Source organism: Crotalus tigris, unplaced genomic scaffold, assembly GCF_016545835.1.
Source record: "Crotalus tigris isolate CLP2741 ecotype Arizona unplaced genomic scaffold, ASM1654583v1 scf7180000017576.4783729, whole genome shotgun sequence".
In the NCBI taxonomy this organism is placed as follows: Eukaryota; Metazoa; Chordata; class Lepidosauria; order Squamata; family Viperidae; genus Crotalus; species Crotalus tigris.
The window spans coordinates 1,714,974-1,735,379 of record NW_024096487.1 but is presented as its reverse complement, the minus strand read 5'-3'; the positions used below and the strand labels follow the sequence as shown (position 1 = coordinate 1,735,379).

Sequence of the window (20,406 nt, the reverse complement as noted above, 5' to 3'; positions counted from 1 at the left end):
TGAGATGGGCAGCTATATGAATTTAATAAATAAATATGTAAAAAGGAAGCAATAATATGAAGCACAATGTAGTACACTAAAAGATCACAGTACAGGTAGTCCTCTCTTAACAACCACAGTCATTAAGTGGGACAACACATGGCCAGACTGTAATTGTACCGGCAGTTTCTCCATTCACTTGTTGGAAGCCCGCCATGAAGCTTGCAAATGATGATCATGACTGTGGGGATGCTGCAATGATTGTAAATCATATTAGTTGTGAAGCACCCAAATACTGATTGCATGATTAAAGAGATATTGTGATATGTTCAAGTCATTAAGTTACTTTTTCAGAATCATTGTAACTTTGAACAATCACCGAACAGGGAAGTCAATAACTGAGGACCACCAAGGCTCTGTTTTCAACTTTTTCAGAAGGGAGATAATAATTTCATCCTAGCTTTGACCCCCTCCAACCTACCAAAACCAGAGGAAAACCAGTAGCTTTTCTCAGTATGATTGAACTGGTTGGGCCAGCACTAGAGGGGAAATGCAGTTCTGCAGGAAACCCAGTGCAAGCCATAAAGAGAAGGTAGAAGGAACTATTTAAACCAAATAAGTGATGCACACAATACATGTAGATGCAAAAATGTAAATTGTTGTATAGTTTTATAATCTCAAAAATAATCCATACACGAACTATGATGGTGGAATGTAGCTCACATCAGGCTCAAGGTTTTGCTTACAACACCACAGAAGTAATAAAATCAGTTAAATTATAATTCTCATACATTTGGAGATTTTCCACCACCTGCCAGAGTAAGGTGCAAATTCCTTCCTAACTAAAACTGAGGGCTAGTAAATCAGATGTGAAGATGTTTTTTGGCAACTTTTCTACTATCTGTACCAATGCTCCTCTAGGTTGCTTTGTTACAGTTACCAGATCTGGACTGCAAAAATCCAGATATTTCTTAGATGGCAGCAAAAAGATATTGAAAACTCTCAGCTGCTAGAGAGCAGTCTCCCACATTTGGTTTCTACCTTTAACACAAGGGAAAATCGGAGATGCATTTTAAATTAAACATATATTAGTGTTTTATGCAGAAAGAACATTAGGTACAGTATCACTAAATCAAATGAATTAACAATAGCAGTTCCGGAACCTTATGGAACCATCGACTTGTCTTTTTTTCATTATAAAAGAAAGTTGTGCAAAACTTTCCTTACAAAAGGAAAAGAAGCAAGGGAAAACATTTCTGGATGTGGCGTTTGCAGCTTTCTGCATACTTCGTGGAAAAGAAGACAAAAGCGTTCAAAAGATACCAAGTAGTTAAAACCATATCCCTCATACTTCGGGAGAGAAAAATCAAACTTTTGGGTCTGCCGGAAGAGGCCAAGGGGGGCAATTTCCAGGCCCTTGGAAATGTCACGAGGCAAAGAAAGAGAAGGCAGGGCGGGAATTGAGGTCGGGTCATAATCGGGGACTCTTCAGCTCGCCCTCCGGCCGCTTCGCCTTTTGTCTGCAGCGGCTCCACGAGGGAGGCGGAGCCTCGGCGGTAACTTTGGGCTCCCCTAAACCACCTTTTGTTGTCAGCTGGGCGTGACGTCAGAGGCCGCCGCCGCCAGGCAAGGTTGTGTCCACATGTGACCAGCTGAAACTAGTTTCGAAGACACAAAGGGAAAGCGAGGGAGATAAGGAGCCGATAGCAGGGCAGGCGGGGCAGCGGAGCCAGTCAAGCGGCCGGGAAAAGCACGAGGCAGCCTTCCGCGAGAGACGCACCCAGGACGCGCCCGTTCAGCCCTCAGCATCCATCCAGGCAAGTCCAACCGGGCGAGTTCCCGCGGCGCGCGAAACTTCGCCGCTGCCCCGCGGGTTGGACCGGGAGGGGCACCCAAAAAAAAAAAAAAAAAAAACAGGCAGGAGGCGCCTCCGAGCCTTCGCTCTGTGAAAAGAGCAGCCCCAGCCCACCCCGTCTTCGTCTCCCCGGACCCCCGAAAGGGCAGGCCCGGCTGCGTTTTTTTGCCAAATGAGCTTCTTCGCTCGCTCTTCCTTCTCTTTCGCGCCCACGTTTCAAGGTTCCCCCGGGCGAAAGTCCACCTTAAGGACGCCTCTTTCCAGCTCCGCTTCAACGGAGGCTCTCGAAGAGGAAGACCTTTGATGGCGGGGTGGGGGGGGTAAGATTATCCAGGGGGGGCCCACGAAGTTGGGAGGGGTGGGAGCGCCGCAGTCCGCCTTTCGACACCAGTTGCTTGGCGCCCGCCGAGGCTCTCCAGCAGAGGATGCTCCGTTAGCCAGGAAGTCCCTTCCTCGGATTAGCAGCGCGCCTGAGTGAGCGCAGGGCTGGAGGGGAGTAGCGACCTGTTGGGTTTCGACCCCGAATCCTCTCGTTTCCCCCCCCCCCGTCCTATCCTCGGGTTTTGTTCCCCTCGGCCTCGTGTTAGATCTGTGCTGAGGGATGGAGTGGTGCGCGGGTGGGCAACTTTTTGCGGGCCAAAATTCGTTTCCAGGCAGAGCTTCCTTTGCGTGGGTCCTTGAAGCCTCGCTCAAGGAGCCACCTGTACGGAGCTGCGGGATGTCCCGAGTCAGCCTTCTACAAGCACCCCGGCGGAGACTGAGAATCCCAACAAATTTAACAATATCTTTTAAAAATCTGCTTGTGTTGGAGGGTGTGGAGAAAAGGATTGGAATAAAACGTCTCTTGGCTGGATCCAGTTGAAGTAATTGTTCGCCGACCTCTGGGTCCGTGATGTGTTTTCCTCCTTGTAGCTTTTCTACTCTGCACCAACTTGCTCGAACCACCTGGAGCATAGTTTCTTCGAGTTTCACGCTAGTTAATCAGAAAGACCAAGACCGATTTGTAAAGGGGATGCCTGCACACACTGAAAGAGAGAGTAGTAAAGTGAGGGTGGAAGTTCGTTTTCCAAGCTTGTATGTTGGTTACCTGGCTAGGTAACATCTTCACCAGAGTTTAACCCCTAAATTACCTAGCCTGGTAATGAAATGTTTGGAAACTAACTCACAAGTTCGGAGAACAAACCTTCACCCTCATCCTATACCCCAGCTACAGATATTCACTACCCTCACAAGGGTGGTAAAGTTACTGTGTAAGAACACAAGAACAATCTTGCAGTTTGAGAATGGCCTTAGTCTAGCATTCTGTTTCTTACAGTGGCCAGTCAGCTCCTCCACAAGGAATGAATATGTACCCTTTGCCATCATTGTTCCTCTGGTATTTGCTACCCCCAGCTCAGAGATAAAAGTGAGTCTTCAAGATGAATAGCGCTTGACAGACCTGGTCCTTAAGAGCTGTGACTGTGAATGGAGTTAAAAGCTTTGTGTTAAAATCTGTGTTAAGTGCCTTTTATATTCATTTCTGAAGTACCACATCTGAATTCTTCTGCTTTTGTTACTGCTAATTATGTGGGCTAATGCTGTAAATGGTACTTAGGAATGGAGATCTATAGGTATGTGTGGAGTGGAGGGTGCTCCTGATAACTTTTTAAAATATATATTTTTATTAAACATTTTTTTAAAAAGGAAGATTAAAAACTAGTACAACCTAATATAAAATAAGAAAAAGAAATTAAAGAGAAAGCCAAATGTGCAAGGAAGGAGAAAAAGTAAAAAAATGTAGCTTTCAATCTTCTTTACAGCGATTTATAAGCACAATCATAAAATTACCTCTTATTCTATGGTTACAACATCTTTGTTTTATTTCTATAATTTTTCCTATTATCAAAACCATAAATTATTTTTTTCTGTTTTATGCAAAATGTGCATAAGGGGTTTCCAGTCAGCAATAAGCATAGATATTGGAGTGTAAGCATTTGCAAGCAATAGATGCTCACAAAGGGACAAGGGGAGACAAGTGATAACATGTGTTTGTGGCATCAGGATACGAATCCCATAATTTATGTACTTGCATCAAACATAAAGCAATTAGATAACTTGGGAGTTGCATCTTAACATTATTGTGAATGTGTTGTCATTTTAGTGTAATTTTGAGTTGCTTTGAACACTTGTATTTCAGATTCCTTCCAGGTTTAGCAGTTCTAAGTCAGTTCTAAGTAATTTAAGCTGTGAACTTTGGTTTAGACAAACCCAAAATATTTTATGCAGCAAGGAGAAATTTCAGTGATTGCTGGCATTTCTTTAGGATAGGCTTCCTAAAATCTTGTTCCTTGCTTATTAACTAGAGAGGATAGGACTCACCACAGAAGTGCTAGAACTTGAGAATGCAAACACTTTGGAAGAAAGTTGTTCCTTTGTAACTGGGCTGCACTTCTGTTCACAAATTCTTGTATCATTTTCAATGTAGAGAAGAATGTGAGTTGGGTATATTTCACCTCATGGCAGGTTCCAGGAAGGAACTATCCTTATGAAAATGGGACACCTTGTCCCACTAACATACCCAAATAGAGTGTTCTTATTATGGGGAAAAAAGAGGATTATTGTATCATGCTCTGATAGACCTGATCATTGTTTGCTTAACTTTAGGTCCTTACCTAAGCATAGGTTTAATTAATATGGGCAAGGGAAGGCACACATTTGTTTACAAACCATGATAGTATTGAGATCTTTGGTTGTGTTTGTTTTGGTTCACCTATCTTTGAAATCATGTTTTAATCATATGCTTATCTTGTACTTCCCCAGATTATACTTTGATAATGCACCGTTTTAGGGTTCCACTTGCTTCTGATTATGTGTGGAGAGAATGAAAAGTACAAAATTAGATTAGCTTCATCCCTTTTGACATTCTGGAAGACTCTAAAGACTTGGTTATGTTACCAAGCCTAGGGCTCCCGGGAACCGGAGATAAGATGGCTCCATTATAATGGCCATTTTTATTTCTCTTCGCCTAGGGATTTGTATATTTTTTAAAATATTGTTTATTTCTTAATGTAGATTTTTATATTTTTTATACCAGTGGTGGTTGTATCTGTGGTTTTATCTGATTGCTGTGTGCCACCCAGAGTCACTTTTGACTCTTTTTTTTTTTCAAATTTAATAAATAGGCACATCACAAAAATATTCCATCGTATTATTTTCCTGGGTAATCTGTCTAGGCAACATTCTCAGTGATCAAAAGGATGGGTCTGAGCTATCCAGTCATAATATCCTATCAGGGGTTCTCCAATCCAGTATACCCCAGATGTGTTTGCTTGGTACTGCAGTTCTCAGTATTCTCAGCCAGATTGAGGAGGCCTGCTAACAATCCCACTCAACTTTAAAGGCTCACTCTGCAGTAATAATTCTTTTTAATAATAATAATAATAATAATGTTGGAAGGGACCTTGGAGGTCATCAGATCCAACCCCCTCCCTGCTCAGGCAGGAAACCCTATACCATTTCGGACAAATGGCTGTCCAATCTCTTCTTAAAAACTTCTTTTCTTCAACTCTGTGTATCAGAAATAGAGCATAACCTATTTTACTTTCAGTCCATAATCCATACATTTTCTCTCCTAGTATGTTGTCTGAAATTTTCATTGTTTTGAAATGGCAATGGGTAATTTATTGAATTCATGTGTAGAGTGTTGGTTCAGCTTATCAGATAGGGGCGAGCCATGCAAAAGCTGATGGATGGATGCCTCCTTTTATTTGCTAGGTGGTGGGCATGATAATTGGAGGGAATGAGCACATATGGTGGAAAGTTTAGTTGTGCAAACCAGATGCAGCAAAGTCCCTAAGAAAAGTGCAACTCTGTGCCTCTCTACCATTCCCGTTAACTTCAATGAGATAGATGCATTTCTCAATTTCCAGCTCTCTCCTTTTTCAGGCTCCTGGAAATTAATTTGATGGTAGGGAAACAATTTATGAGGATTTAACTTTACGAGATCACTGCAATCCAACAATTATATAAAAAGGAGAAACATTCAAGTGGAGCTTAATTCCAGGTGGCTGCACAGACCTATCTAGGGAGATTGGAGGTGGCTGACATGGCTTTATTTTGAATGATTGTATATCTTTGGAAGAACAGAGGTGAAGAAAAGGAAAGGGCGGAGACCTAAAGAAAAATAGGAGAAAGTGGCAGGAAAGGCAGACTCTGAAGCATCTCAAGAGACCGCCAGGGGAGAGGGAGATCTGGAGTGGGAAAATGGAAGAACACTGCATATTATTGAGTTGTTCTGGGCTCCAGAAATTTGAGAAGGCTCAAGCAAAGAGTGGGGAAGTGGGCAATTTTGCATGTGATTCACTAAAGAGAAGGAGTAGCTAATGATTGGAGAGGGGAGGTGGGGGCCGTGAGGGGGGAGAGACACACAAAGAGAAACAGGTAAGGCAGGACTGGGGAAAAAGATGCAGTTGTTCTCAAAATGGAGTAGAAAAAATATCCCAAAGAAGTCTGAACAATTAGGGAAAACACCTATCCTTTACATTTCCTGTAGCTGCCAAGTGTGCGTTTATATATTTAAAGAAAATTGTCCTGGAGTTTGTTTGTTTTTATTCTGAATGGTTAGAGAATCTCAACAAATATGGTACGTCCCCTAATTTAGACAAGTCTCCAAAGTATCTGTTGATTCTAAAATATTCTGTCAAGAGAAGGTAAAGTGAGTTATACATAGTTATGAAAATGAATTGTTCTTTTTCCTCATGCTGGATCAAGAGTATCAGGATTTTTTCCCCATTCCTATCATTTTAGCTATATGTTCATCATGACAATCATGGATTATTTGGGGGAAAAGGTAAATGTTACACTTATAAGTTTTCCTTTAAAAAAAAAACTAGAAATATAAGATCTACCAAATAGAACATCAGGTAAAACATAGACTCTTAAGGACAAGTTGTATTAAATATGTATCATGAAACTGTCCTTCTAGTTTTACTCTACTGTAAAAACCCTATAGTTTCATAGAGATGTTAGTGAACCAGGAAAAAACAATAGCATAAATAAGTAATCAATTTATAGCTGCAGGTGTTGACACAATAACAGGGGCTCTAGTTCTAGCTGGATATGTCGATTCCTCAGTCACAGAGCGGACAAAATCTGGAGGGCCAGTAATAAACTATTTTTTTTCAATAAACGGGGTAGTTTTAATTTTTTTTTAGCATGCTCCAGCATTGTCTTTATGTCTAATGATGTCTGTGATATGTGTCTTTAGCCCAAGTTTAGCTGGACTGAACCTGCCCAAAAAGAGCTAAACCACACAGGTTCTACATAATGTCCTAGAAGCAATGCAGGGGTCTTGTTCTAATAAAGCAGTGTTTAGAACAGGGGTGTCAAACTGCCGGCCTGCAGGCAGGACATGTCATAAGGAAACCACGCCCACCCCATTGCCGGCAATGGGGAAAAAGCTCCAATATGTCGTGCGATGTCATGTGACATTGCGAGTTTGACATGTCTGGTTTAGAACCTTGCAACATATGCCCCTGGTGACAGGAGCTCCTGAAATGAAAGAGCTTGTTCAGCAGCCATTTTGTTGGACTTTCATACTACATTTCCAAAATTTCAAATGTGCACACACGTCCCAAAAGTAGGATTAATGTGTTAGTTCGGGATGTTAAAGGTTTCACTTCATATTCATACTAGTCCTTAAAAGCCACCATGTTTAATCAAGACCAGAGGTGTCAAACTGCCGGCCCGCGGGCCAGACACGTCATAAGGAAACCACGTCTACCCCATTGCCAGCAATGGGGAAAAAGCTCTGATACATCGCGTGACGTCATGTGACATCGCAAGTTTGACATGTCTGATCTAGACTGATGATAAATAAAGCATATGGTAAAAACATATCCGTATTTAACAGCTTACTTTTCAGGTTTATATTTTTACATGCTTGTACATTGACCTTCTGCAATCTTCAGAATGTGTTGTGACTCCCCAAATTTCTAGCTGTTTTGGACAAACTATTAGAATTCTGGGAGTAGAAACACACATAGGCTAAAGCAATTATTCACAAACTGTGGGACATGCATGGGCCACAGTTCCTGCATTTTATGCCAGCCAGTTGCCTAGACCAAAAACTGCTTGTGCTTCAGCGTCTGCTTCCTCTCATTTACCACCAGTCACCAAAATGGATCAGTGGCTGAAAAATGGTTCACTGAAGTACACAAGTGATCCTACAATAGCACTTCGACTTACATACTGCTTCATACTGCTTTACAGCCCTCTCTAAGTGGTTTACACAGCATATTGCCCCTAAACAATCTGAGTCCTCATTTTACTCACCTTGGAAGGATGGAAGGCTGAGTCAACACACATTGCTCCAGATTCAGTAGTAAACAAGTGTACCAAATAAATACATTTTTAAAATTCAAAACAGTTGGTTTATAGGTATTTTTAAAAGTGTTAATGGTGAAACTTTACTCTCTAGATTTGCGTATCATATCTGTGATGGTTCAGTCAGAAGTGAATTTATTAAATTTAATACTATAATTTCAGCCAAAGTCTTTTAGAGCCCATATAAAAGAATTCATTGCATGCCTAAGAATTCATCTGATTAAGAAGACATGGTGGAGCAACTACAGTTGTGTTTGAAGTAGCACCTGGAGTAGATCTTGCTTGCCAAACTTCACTGGGCAGAGAAAGTCCAAGCTAAGCTCTTTGTTATTGTGCTTGGCACCTGCAACCCCATTCCAACATCACTTGGAGGTTTTCTGTGGACATAATCCAGGGTTACTCACATCTTTAGCAATCCTAAATGTTGCCAAAGTATGTCTCAAATTTCAGCTTCATCTCAGCCAGTAAAGCTGAAAAAGGTTGTAGGAATTAAGTATGTTCTAAGATGTAATTATACTAAAAGTTAAATATCGAAAGGTTAAATATACTAAAAGGAAAATATTGAGTCATTTGGAAAAGGATAGTTCCAAGAACACTTTTTATTTAAAAAAAAAAAGCTTTGAAGGAAAAGAAAATTTGGGGTGATAGCCCATACATTAGATTTTTCTTAACATTAATCTTCTCAAATGATTTTATTTGGCAGCATTGATCTGTATATCTATATATTTATTTATGGTTTTATATTTCAGAATGCAGCAGAATTACTGCCAATATTTTAATTTTTATTGTCCTGGTTTGCAAATAGATAATTTTATTGTAATAATTAGAAAAATGAAGAAGAAAAACCCCTGCTTCTAAAACTATAAAGGAGGATAGAGAGTATTGTTTGTACTTGTACAAACAATTTTCTTTCACTGAACACAAGGTGAAATTTGTGAATGTAAACTCAGTAATATTTTAAGAAAAAAGATGTAATTATTAATGTTTCTTTGTTAGCTTTCTCTTTCTCTCTTCACTTCTGATGAATTTGTAGTAGCCTTGAGTCTATTCTTTATTTAAAGTTAATGTAGAGAAAGTTATCTTGAATTTATCTCAAGACAATTGTTATCAGTTTGATCAATTAGAACAATAAAAGTAATGTGAACCTGATCTCACATCCCCCTAAAAGTTTCAGAAGACATGAACCTTGACCTGATGTCCTGCACTTGAAGGATGCATGATGAATTTCAACATTCTGGCATGAAAACAGTGCTTTTAAAGATTGCCCAGGCGATTATTCCTCTCTGCCAAATAACTGAGTTCCTGTACTTGCCTATAATATGCTTATCTTTAGCATACCTTCCACAGTTAAATAGCTTAGTTCAAATACCTTGGTCTTGCCTTAAGTTCGGTTTCAGATAGTAGACAAATCCCATAAAGTAAAATAAAATAATTTTCCTTTTCGTGGTTTCACCTGCTACCTAGTATGTTGTAGCAGATTTGTTGTGTTTTTCATTAAAGATATTACATTCTGTTTTCACAAAGCTGGGAGATCAATCTTGTTTCTGAAATAATTAACGAAATGGAAGGAGATGCATTGCTGAATCTGGAAAGAAGGGTTTTTTGCAGTCAGAAATAAAAAAATAAATAAAAATCATGTAAGACCAAGTATGCTCATAGAGTGTATGGGAGCAAGAACGGCGGTTCTTTTCTGGATTTTGAAATGGTCAAAGAAAGATTCAGATTGAGGTATTTCTCCCGTCTGTCTCCTGAAAAAGGAATTCAGGAAAGCACAGAACCATAAGCCACTGAAGCAGCATTGAAACATTTAATAAGCAAGAGTCAGGTGGTAATTGGAAAATAATGAAATCAAGATGATAGTATAAAACTAGGTGTACCCATGGTAGGGCTTATCATTTAAAATACAAGCCAAGTTCAGACATTCATCAATCTTCATAAACCACGATACTATGAACATGTAACATTAATCACTCATGTTCCCCTCTGTTCCTTAATCAGTTTTCAATACATTAAACATGACTTGCGTTCAGACATAGTTCCTTCCTATATCCATACCAAATAATTTGAATAGAATGCCCATTAAAAATTTGGCAAAATAAGCTAAGATTTATCCTGATCCAAGTCTAAATCTCTGGCATCCTAATGGACATTAAACCACTTTCTTCAGTTTGGTTTTAAGAAATTTTGCCTTAATGGAAGATGGTATTGTGAGGCCAAAGTAGGTGTGTCAGAAAATGGAGACCCAGAACTCCACGTTTTGTTCCTTACTAGCAAGAGTAAGTTTGGTATGGGGAAATCTGGGTGATGAAAGATTAACTGAAAATAAACAGTTAATGTTTCCCTGCTTGTGGTAAATTATGTTGTCATCACAGTCAGAATAAGCTTTTTATGCAGGAGGAAAAGCATATATCAACTGGCCAAGGTTTTTAACAAGCTAAAGAAAATTGGATGGCATCTCATGAATTTTCTTGTTTGGCCTTTGGACAGCTAGATAAAATATTCCAGTTCAAGGACAGGGGTACAATTGCCTTTTTAGATGATTATTTTCCTCCTTCCTTGTCTCTAGCTGCCATTATTCCCGTTCTCTCTCTCTCTCTCTCTCTCTCTCTCTCTCTCTCTGTGTGTGTGTGTGTGTCTGTGAAGAATCCCACAGGGCATCAAATTCATTTATCTGGAGAACCCTAAAAGGCAATTTTCCATAGTGAAAATTATTAAAGAAAAAGAAATATTAGTATCTTCTTGTGGGGGAAAACATGGTGCTGACATTTTAAAGGGAAAAAAAATCTTAAGTTTTGCCACATGTTTGATCAAGTTGCACTAGGAGTGCCTGAAAAATGGGAGAAAGTATAAAACAGGCAGAATGCAGAATTATTTCAGACAATATGCCTGCTGCTACTGATGTGATAGAAAGGAAAAGTTATATCTGCCTATTGTTGCCCAGCACCAAACCAGAACGGTACAAACATGCACAGAACCAGGGCATCTTCAGAGAAAGTTAAAAACCACTATTGTACATGCCATGTACATTTAGGAGGGTGGTTGCAACTCTAAGGGCCATCTTGTTTTTTAAAAAGACAAACAACTCCTGTCCCCCATAGGTACACCTGCATAGAAGTACTGTCATACCTGCATTGCAAAACTAATGTGAGAGTTAGTCAAAAAGAGGTGTTCCTCCCATTAAACAATGAGGATAATATATTCACCCAGACTTACCATACTTGCCAGGTTTTTTTTTTTTTTGCAGGATTTCAACATTTCTCCCAAAGGAAATATATACCAGAAGACAAACTCTATGTAGAGCACGTGGTGTTTGGGGGCACAAAGCATTAGTGACAACAATTAATGGAGTTAGAACAAAGAAGTGGGCAAATCGAGGACAATGACAAAATGTGATTTTTGTGGATTGAATTGCTCCCTATGGTATTTGTGACTAAAAGTCACAATTTGAAAACCACAATTGTAAATGCCACGGGCATTCCAAGCCTTTATTTGGCTGCATGTGGCCCTGGGGCTAAGGGGTCACCCCTCTCTTTTAAAGAAGGGCTGGTACCCAGAAGAAACAATGAGACCAGCTTGTTCAGGGCTTTGTAAGCTCCCCCAACTGCAGCCTTTCATGGCTTGTTGCATCTAAGAAAGAAGCAGCAGACCTAGCCTCTGGCGTGTCCATTGTTGGACATGGCAATCAGAGCCGAGTTCAGATTTGGGCTGCTCTTAAAGGCTGATCTGCTGCCCTTGTCTGAAGGGGGCTTTGAAGAGAGTTGCCTGGGCTGTGTCCTAACAGGCTCTTTGCTCTCCCTCAGGGATGCTTCTCTCTAGGCTGAAAGCTGAACCGGAGGAGGGTATCTGCCTTCAGCCTGTGTAATTCTCTGTGACAGGTCAATTCAGAGGGAATCTGACAACTTCTCAGCATCAGGTGCAGCCAATGGAGCCTCAGTAATGAGGTGACCTGCTCTCTGGGAGGGGGGGGCTGTTGAGGAGGGAGCAAAAGTGCTGATTGTGTCTTTTTTTTCCTTTAGCCACCCCTCTTTTTTCCCCTCCACTGAGCACAGCAGGCTTCAACTGGGTCTCATCAATGGTGGAAAAGGGGGGGGGGCAAAGACTCCCTCCAGCAGGGCTGTGAATACACTTCCAACTTACTTTGTCTGAAATGCCATTTAGGGTCCATGATCCCCTACTTCCTCTACCCTTCCCCACTCTCTCCACTTTGTTGCTTGGGATGTGGCGGAACACCGATTAAATGCCCTGTGAGTGCAAGTAATGAAAGACATGTGCTGGCTAGATTATTCAGCATACTGGATACCCCTGGAGTAGTTGGAAATCTTAAAAGAAAATACAAAGTAACCTGATGTGAACAAACCAGTAAGCCTTCACCCTCTGGATAGAGTTTCAAGCAAAGTTACCAGACCTCATGGCCCGGCCCACCATTTAACCCTTGCCTGAAATCAGTTTCATAATGAGCATCTATTCAGCACTCTGGATTTAGCAGTTGTGTATGCCAAGTGAACAACTGGATTGGATATTTTATTTTAAAAACAAAACACAATTCACCCCTCTGGCTTCTGTGGGCAGTGGGCTAGAGTTGCAGCCTCCCATCTGGTGCTCTCCAGATGTTCCTGTGTTGCCCTCTTCAGCTGGCAGCTGTATTGCTGGAGGACACTAGCCCGGGAAAGCTGAGATCAGAAAGCCGATCACTCTGTATGTCACAATGGCCTTTTTTCTAATAACACTTAAAATGAATAAGCAAAAAGATGCATGTTATTAATTTTTTTTGCTGATTCGTGGAGTTTGAATTTTATAATTAAAATGCTAATGCGGGGAACTTGAAAACTTTATTTGACAGAGTATTGCCCTCATTTTTTCAGTGGATTATTTTTTAACCACATTGGAGCCACTGAATCTGAAACTGAAATTATCCATTTGAGCAAAGGACTGTAATTGACTTAATCAAGCAAATCTTTAATGGCCATGTTTCTGCATTCAGGAGGCAAATTAAAAGGCTCCACATCGTATATTGGTCATTTTCATGCCCCTGCCATACCACTGAAAAACCTTGGGAAAGAATGTCTTGGCTTTTACAACTTCTGTGCAATTAAACGAAGTTTTATTTCCTGGTTTATCCTCACATTTTTCTGTTTGTGTGGGAGACCCAACCAAAAGATTTTACCGTTCCTTTTAGATTTTATTCTTTGATCTACTGTTGGCTGCTCTTGGCTATCCTGGGTAAATAAGAATTATATTTGCACCCATAAATAGAATCACCATTGTGGAGTTCCATGTATGTGGGAAGCTTATAAACCAGCTGAAAGAAGGATGACTGAAATACGTCGTTGAGGAGTTGGAGGAAAATTGCAAAGTAACAGTGATTGAGCAAAAACAACCCCTGCACCATAGCTTTGTGCATATGTGCCATTCCTCTTCTTCGTGGGATGTGTGTGCACATACACAATTTGGTGGGACGCTTGTTTCCAAAAGACTCTTTGTTGGGATATGGTAATAGGCTGACATTAAGTGAACCTGCAGGGGGAGCAGCCTGCCTTCTAAAGCTCCCCACGAGATCTGATTGTGGTGTGGCGAGCTTTTATTTTTAATCTTCTGTTTTAATTCTCAAAACTGCCTGTCAGGATTTCTTTTCCCCCTCTGGATTCTTTTTGAGATACATAAAGGCTCCATAGCAGCAGAGATCTCCGTAGCCTCAGGAGCTTTGGCAGAGACCAGGCAGCCTGCTGAGCTCCAGATAAAAGAGACACTGGGAAATCAGGGGACGGTAGTAGCCACGGAGAGGAGTGGGGAGTAGGGCCTGGCTATTGCCAGCCATCAGACCCCACCCAGCTTTTCAAAAAGTAGGGGCAGCATAAATCCCTTTGGCAGGTTTGTTTTTCCCAGTTTTCTACTTGGTTGTGCCACATTTAAAGTCTAGGAGGGCCAGAGAGGGGATGCTGTTTGGAAATTGGGGGTATGAATCTTATCTGGTTTTTGTCCTCTCCTTTGGGGAACTGCATTGGAAATGCCCCTTAACTGGACCTTTAAGACACAACTGGTAGTAGTGAAAGGTGTTTCCATTGACCGCTGTCCCCCTAAGAATGGTGAGTGAAGGTGTAGAGTTTTGTGAGGTTTCCTGAGGACAACACAATACCAAAAAGGAAGCCCAGCTGAGCAAAACAGAGAGAGGGCAGGAGATAAAAAACCTGATAACTAATAGCACTGTGATGTAAGCAGATAGCTCAACCAGGAACCACTATTCAGGGGTAGGCAACCTTGGCTCTTTTATGACTCATGGTCTTCAACACGAGTCATAAAAGTCCACGAGTCATAAAAGAGCCAAGGTTGCCTATCCCTGCACTATATCAAGGGTGTCAAACTGCCGCCATGACAGTTTCATCATAACAAAACCGTGCCTACCCCATTGCTCGCAAAGGCAAAAAAGTTGCGATACATCGCGACACGTCATGTGACGTGGCGAGTTTGACACCCGTGCACTATATAGTCTTCAGTAATTTACCACTGTCCTTTGCAGCAACTGAGTAAAGATGTTCTATAGGCAGCAACTTATAATAAGGACTAGGATGATATGATTAGTAAGAATAAATTTAATTCCTATACTTAATGGACTTCTGCTTTGGCTACTACTGTAAAGTCACATATTACAAATAGATAAATGATTTTACAGGATTTTGAGAAAATCTATGTAAATTAATATCTACTGCAGATGGCAGTATCTAACTGACCTTGGCTAATCTTGAAAAAGTTAAGCCAGGGCTCCAATATTTGGATTAGGTAATTATTTGGAATATCCAAGTTGTAGGCTGGACTGGGAAGATAAAAATATTCCAGAGAAGATAGTGGCAAATACTGCTAAGAAAACTGTTATGGATACAGTCAACTGGAGGTCATATTTATCTTTTTAGGCTAGATTAAATTGAAACAAATACAAAGGACTATAATACAAAAACTACATATTGTTGAAAAAAACCTCAAAGAAATATATTGAGTCATCGACAGCTAAATATTTATCATTAGATAGAAATTAAAATTCCCCATTGTTTACCAATAATATCAGCTGCACTTCGTATCAAATGGGAGAACATAATTAGTCATTTACCTAAGTTGGTTTTTAGCATCATGCAAATTTATGCAAAAAGTGGTGATGTTTCATTAGAGTTATTTTCTTTGTTTATTTTGAAAAAGAAACTTCTCTCATCTTAAGCATCTGCTTCTGTTCCCTTGAATGAAAAAAGCTAAATAGATGATTCCAGTGCAAGGTTTAAAATGCTAAGCATTTGCCAGCAAATCAGAGCCTTAAGGAAATTGGATGAACTTGAAATAGCAATTATTTTTTTTAATGTCCTTTTTCCTCTGAATTTAATTACAACTTGAATTACTGATTTGTAGCATTTGATATGTTTCCTGCTGTGGTAACGAAGTGATGAAGGGAGCTTAACCTGTTGCATGTTTACATTCCAGGCTGCACAAGACCCAGGAACCATGTCAGCAGAAAATCATATCCCTCCCCTTTCTCACATTCTTCCATCTTACCAGCTCTTTTCTTGGGATTAGAATATACTTTGTGCCAACAGTGGTTTCAGTGTTTTTCCTCTTACAGAATGCAGGCCCGTGGACTCTTTCTCCTTCTGGTTTTTATCCTTCTGGCTGTATCTTCAGAAGCAGGCAAGAATAAGAAGGGTGAGTGTCATATTTGTGATTGGTAAGTCCCTATTTACAGTTGGCTATTTTCAGAAGACATCTTTCAGTGAGGCTTTCTTTCAGTGGACTAAAAAGTACAGCAAGCAACATATCTCTTCTGGGTACTAGGCCAGTGATGGCGAACCTTTTAGAGACCGAGTGCCCAAAAACTGGCCCCACCCCAGCTTCTCCCCCTGCTCTGTCCCCCCATCCCCCATCCCACCTGCCCACAGCACCACTCACTGCCTCCAGGGCCCGCCGCAGATCGCCCAGGCAGCTCACAGCGCTATGGCGGCCACACCCTATGCCCGTGCCCTGCAGCATCAACTGCATGATGGGGTGTGAGGGCAGAGTCTTGTCTACACTGCCTGGCTGCCATGTCCTTGGCTGCGCTGCTCCGCGTGGGCCTCGCTCAAGGGCGAGTCTCCTTCGGGGGGGACTGCTGGAGAGGAGGGGGTCGCGGGGGGAGGCAAGGCTGGGGCGACGGCACGTGTGCCCACAGAGAGGGCTCCAAGTGCTGCCTCTGGTACCCATGCCATAGGTTCGCCACCATTGTACTAGGCTAATAACCAGGGAGATGGTAAGTTCTAGTTCTGCCATAGGCATGAAGCCAGCTTGGGTGCCTTTGGGCTCATTTGCTCTCAGTCCTAGCAAGAAGGCAACTGCAATGAATTCCCCCAAAACGTTGCTAATAAAACTGCTGCCATGCAGTCAGTGGAGTTGGTACTAACTTGAAGACCCCAAAGAGCCCTCCATCCTACTTTAGGGGAGGAAAGATAGGCTGCTTTTAATGGTTCAAGATAGATTATAAGAAAAGAGAAGGCTAATTCTCGTGAGTCTGAAATGATGGCCTGTTCTTCATGCAGACAAGGTCAAGAAAAATGGTTCCGATTGTGAGGAATGGCGCTGGAGCCCTTGTATCCCCAACAGCAAGGACTGTGGTGTGGGCTTCCGTGAGGGAACGTGTCAGGATGAGACCAAGAAGCTGAAATGCAAGATTCCATGCAACTGGAAGAAGGAGTTTGGAGGTGAGCATTCATCTGCTTTAGAGGAAGATGATGCAACAATCTTATCAGAGCCTCAGGAAGCCAGCCAAATTGTTTTCAAGTTTAAATGTGGGAGAATAAACCCAAACACTTAATACCTGCATTGTATGTCAACCCATTGTTTGTGTCTATGCAGTAACCGTTTGCCTTGGTTGGCTCTGATAATTGGCTTCTTCCATTGCTTCTTGTTATGTTTTCATATTAAAAGCATTTTAATCATATCCTCTGGCTTCTGAGACCAACTGGTCTTTTCAGAAAGAAATTATTTTTAATTTCTGGAAGCTGCAGTTCTTTTGCTATTTAAGAATATAAGAAGCTTCCCTTTGTCACGTTAGCCAAGCAGTCCTGATAGCTCTGCGGTGGATGTCAGTGGTTCATGAGTTTGTGAAGTGTGTGCTCATTTCCTGGGCATCTGGGTTGTTTCTCATTTTAGAAAAATGGATGGTGAGGGGAAGTCAAGCTGGATCTAGGTTTGTTGTGGATCCTACATACATCTAACTCTTCTTACTTCTCCCCTAGCTGACTGCAAGTACAAGTTTGAGAACTGGGGTGGCTGTGACCCTGCAACAGGTCTGAAGGCCCGTTCAGGTACTCTGAAGAAAGCTCTTTACAATGCCGAGTGCCAGGAAACTATTCAAGTGACTAAGCCCTGCTCTCCCAAGACCAAGTCAAAATCCAAAGGTCAGTGTAGTTGTAGAAGAGCATTGGTAAAGCCTTTGGTGCTTTATTTTTCATGCCGCTAAGTGATACCAGAATGGAAATGGTTAGCATTTAGAAGGCTAGGAATTCATGGATGGTTATTCTGGTTGCCAGTCATGGTTCTTATTATAATTTCTTAGGGTTCCTTTTGCTCAAAGAGATTTTGGTCTGGTATGGGCACTCTCCTTAGTATCCATAAAGGTCCCTGGCCAAGTTTGTTTATAATGTACTTTGGAGAGCTACAAAATACAAAGTAGCTCTTCAAAGTACATTATAAACAAACTTGGCCAGAGACCTTTATGGATTCTAAGGAGAGTGCCCATAACAGAAAGTACACGACAGTAGTAGGCTAAGAAAGTAATATGGATGTGCCCATGTTGTGTCCAAAGGACTTGAGGTCACCCACAATCCTCATTTCTTCTCTCTGTAGGGCCTCCTGGGGGGGGGCATAGTGAGAGCTGGAAAAGATAAAGCAAGCAGCACCTGTTCCAATGCCTAGAATTCCCAACTGGCATTCTGGTAGTTAGAGGTTCTCCATATCTGGTGGGCAGCAATTGGGGAAAATGATACAGTAAAGGAATCCAAACATCTTAAGTTTCTCCCACAGAGATTGGGAGTGCAGGAGCCCAAAAATAATAAGTGTGGCTTTATTTATGTGCCAGACCCTCAAAATGGGTCATATGAGCCATAATCAATTGGCAACTATGGAAAAGCAGAAGAACCTGCCAACTCAAATAAATTATGGTTTCTTTGGTTTGGGTGTAGATTATGTGAAGCCTGTCAGGATAGCTTGAAACTATTGTTTATGGTTCTTTGTGTCCAGCAAAGTGTGTTTTATTCAATATCTGGTTTTTATGCAAATCATGGGTTGATGTGATGCAGGCATATAATCTTCATGTAATGTGTCGTGCTAATGTTTTTCCTCCTTAATTGTTTCATGCAGCCAGAAAAGGAAAGGGGAAAGACTAGTATGATGGATACAGTCCCACCATCTTCAGGGCATGGTGCCTGAACCCACTTGGATACACGCCACTTGAAGCTGCAGCTTGGCCTCTCCCAGCTTGGCAATACCTTACCAAACCCCATTATTCTTCAGCCTACACAACCTTATCTTTAACTGCAATATCCTTAGTTTTATAGCATGCAAGCCCACCCTTTCCTAAAGAAGTGTGTTGCTTGCCTTTCCCTTAACTTCTCTTCCACCTCCTGTCCTCTCTGCTCTCTGTGTGTCCCAGTATCCTTTGCTCTGGTTTGCTTCCCTGAATGCAGCATGATGTTTGGAAATGGGGTCAGCTGCAACAAGGTCTTGCTAAAGCTCTCCACCTATGGGTTTCTTTGTCAAAGCCAGATGGCTTTTTGGCATCTTGCAATCTCTTGCAATCATAGCAATTCCCGTGGTTTGTCCACATAGCTTCCTCCGGCCATAAACCAAACCTTTCTTTAAGTCACCCAAGGAAACCCTTTCAAGGAAAGAGAAGGGATGTGAGAGAAATCACAGTAGAAATGGGATGGGGAACCATATCTGCCTTACCTCCCTAAAAGAGGCACTGTGTACAGTAGGAAAATGCAGACCTCTTTGGTATCGCTTTGCACTCCCTTTCCCATGGATGAAGTGCCTATTTCCTGGCATGCTCTGTGTGTATGTGCATGCACACACCTTTCCCTTCCCCATCTCTAATGCATATATGTTTCTTCATAGGCAGCCTTCCCATCTGAGGAGCAGCACAGCTGAGTAATCTCACTGAGCTGTGCTTGCTTGCTCTCTGCCCACAAGACACACCTTGCCTTCCTTTCAGCATCAGGAAAGGATCCCTCAGAGCCAATGAAGCTGGTTCCCCCTTTTCAGTCCCTTTTGTCTGTATTCCTGCTGGGATGCTGTGGCCTTTCCCTCCTCTACTGGTGCTGGGTAAACCCTGTCTGCTTTTCACAGTTTCCCCCTTTTCCAATAAAGATCTTTTTACAAAAACAGTGTGTTTCCCTTTTGGGTCCTGTTTGTACAGTTGCTAGTTTGAACAAGGAAAAGACTATTGGCTGTACACAAATGTAGCAGCAGGTAGAAAACAATGGATGTAATTGGTATGGGTACATATCGAGGCATTGTCCAATATCACTGAAGGAATGTCTATCCAAAACCAACAATACTGAACAGCCATGAAACTTCTGATAGGCCTAGGCTGGAAGAAGAGAAGGATCTTGCTATCTACGCAGATTTCCTTGGGGCACTTTTTAAGCAGATGGAGTGGGGTATAGTCATCCATATAGGTAGTCCTTGGGTTATGATGTCAGTTGAAATCAGAACTTTTCTCTTTAAGTGATGCAGTCATAAAATGTGTTGTTTCATGATCACATCACTTCAGCAATCCCTGTTGACAGCAAGGACTATGTGGGTAATTAAGTAAGGACCTCATGTGACAATAAAGTGGGAGGAGGTGTTGAAACCACATACCAGACAAGCAGTCTAGTGGGTGGGTGCTGTGCACTGGCACAATGAAGTGTGGGCAGATGCTACAGAGTATAGGCAGATGTGCAAGTGTCATGGGTGGACACTACAGAGTGCGGATGGGTGGGTGTCTTTGGGCCGTCATGGAGTAGGGGCAGGTGGGAGCTACCAAGGACAAGATCTCTGTGCCCGGAGGTTCCTTGGGAGAAAAAGCCATGGGAATTGGAGGGATTTATGAGAGCAACCTGCAACCTCCTATCAGCTTCCCCATCGACTCTGCTTATGAGAAGCTTGCATTGACATGATCTCAGGTTGCTGCAACAATTGTAATTGCAAGCTGGTTG

At 41.8% G+C, this 20,406-nt stretch overlaps 1 protein-coding gene across 1 annotated transcript; it reads left to right on the top strand.

The window, feature by feature from the left end:
* The first annotated feature begins 1,464 nt into the window (after positions 1-1,464).
* MDK (midkine) lies at positions 1,465-19,590 on the top strand. Its single transcript, XM_039358428.1, has 5 exons — positions 1,465-1,796; positions 15,798-15,877; positions 16,744-16,905; positions 17,443-17,604; positions 18,566-19,590. The coding sequence occupies exons 2-5, from the start codon at positions 15,799-15,801 to the stop codon at positions 18,589-18,591; spliced, it is 429 nt and encodes a 142-aa protein (XP_039214362.1). The 5' UTR covers positions 1,465-1,796; position 15,798; the 3' UTR covers positions 18,592-19,590.
* Positions 19,591-20,406: the final 816 nt, after the last annotated feature.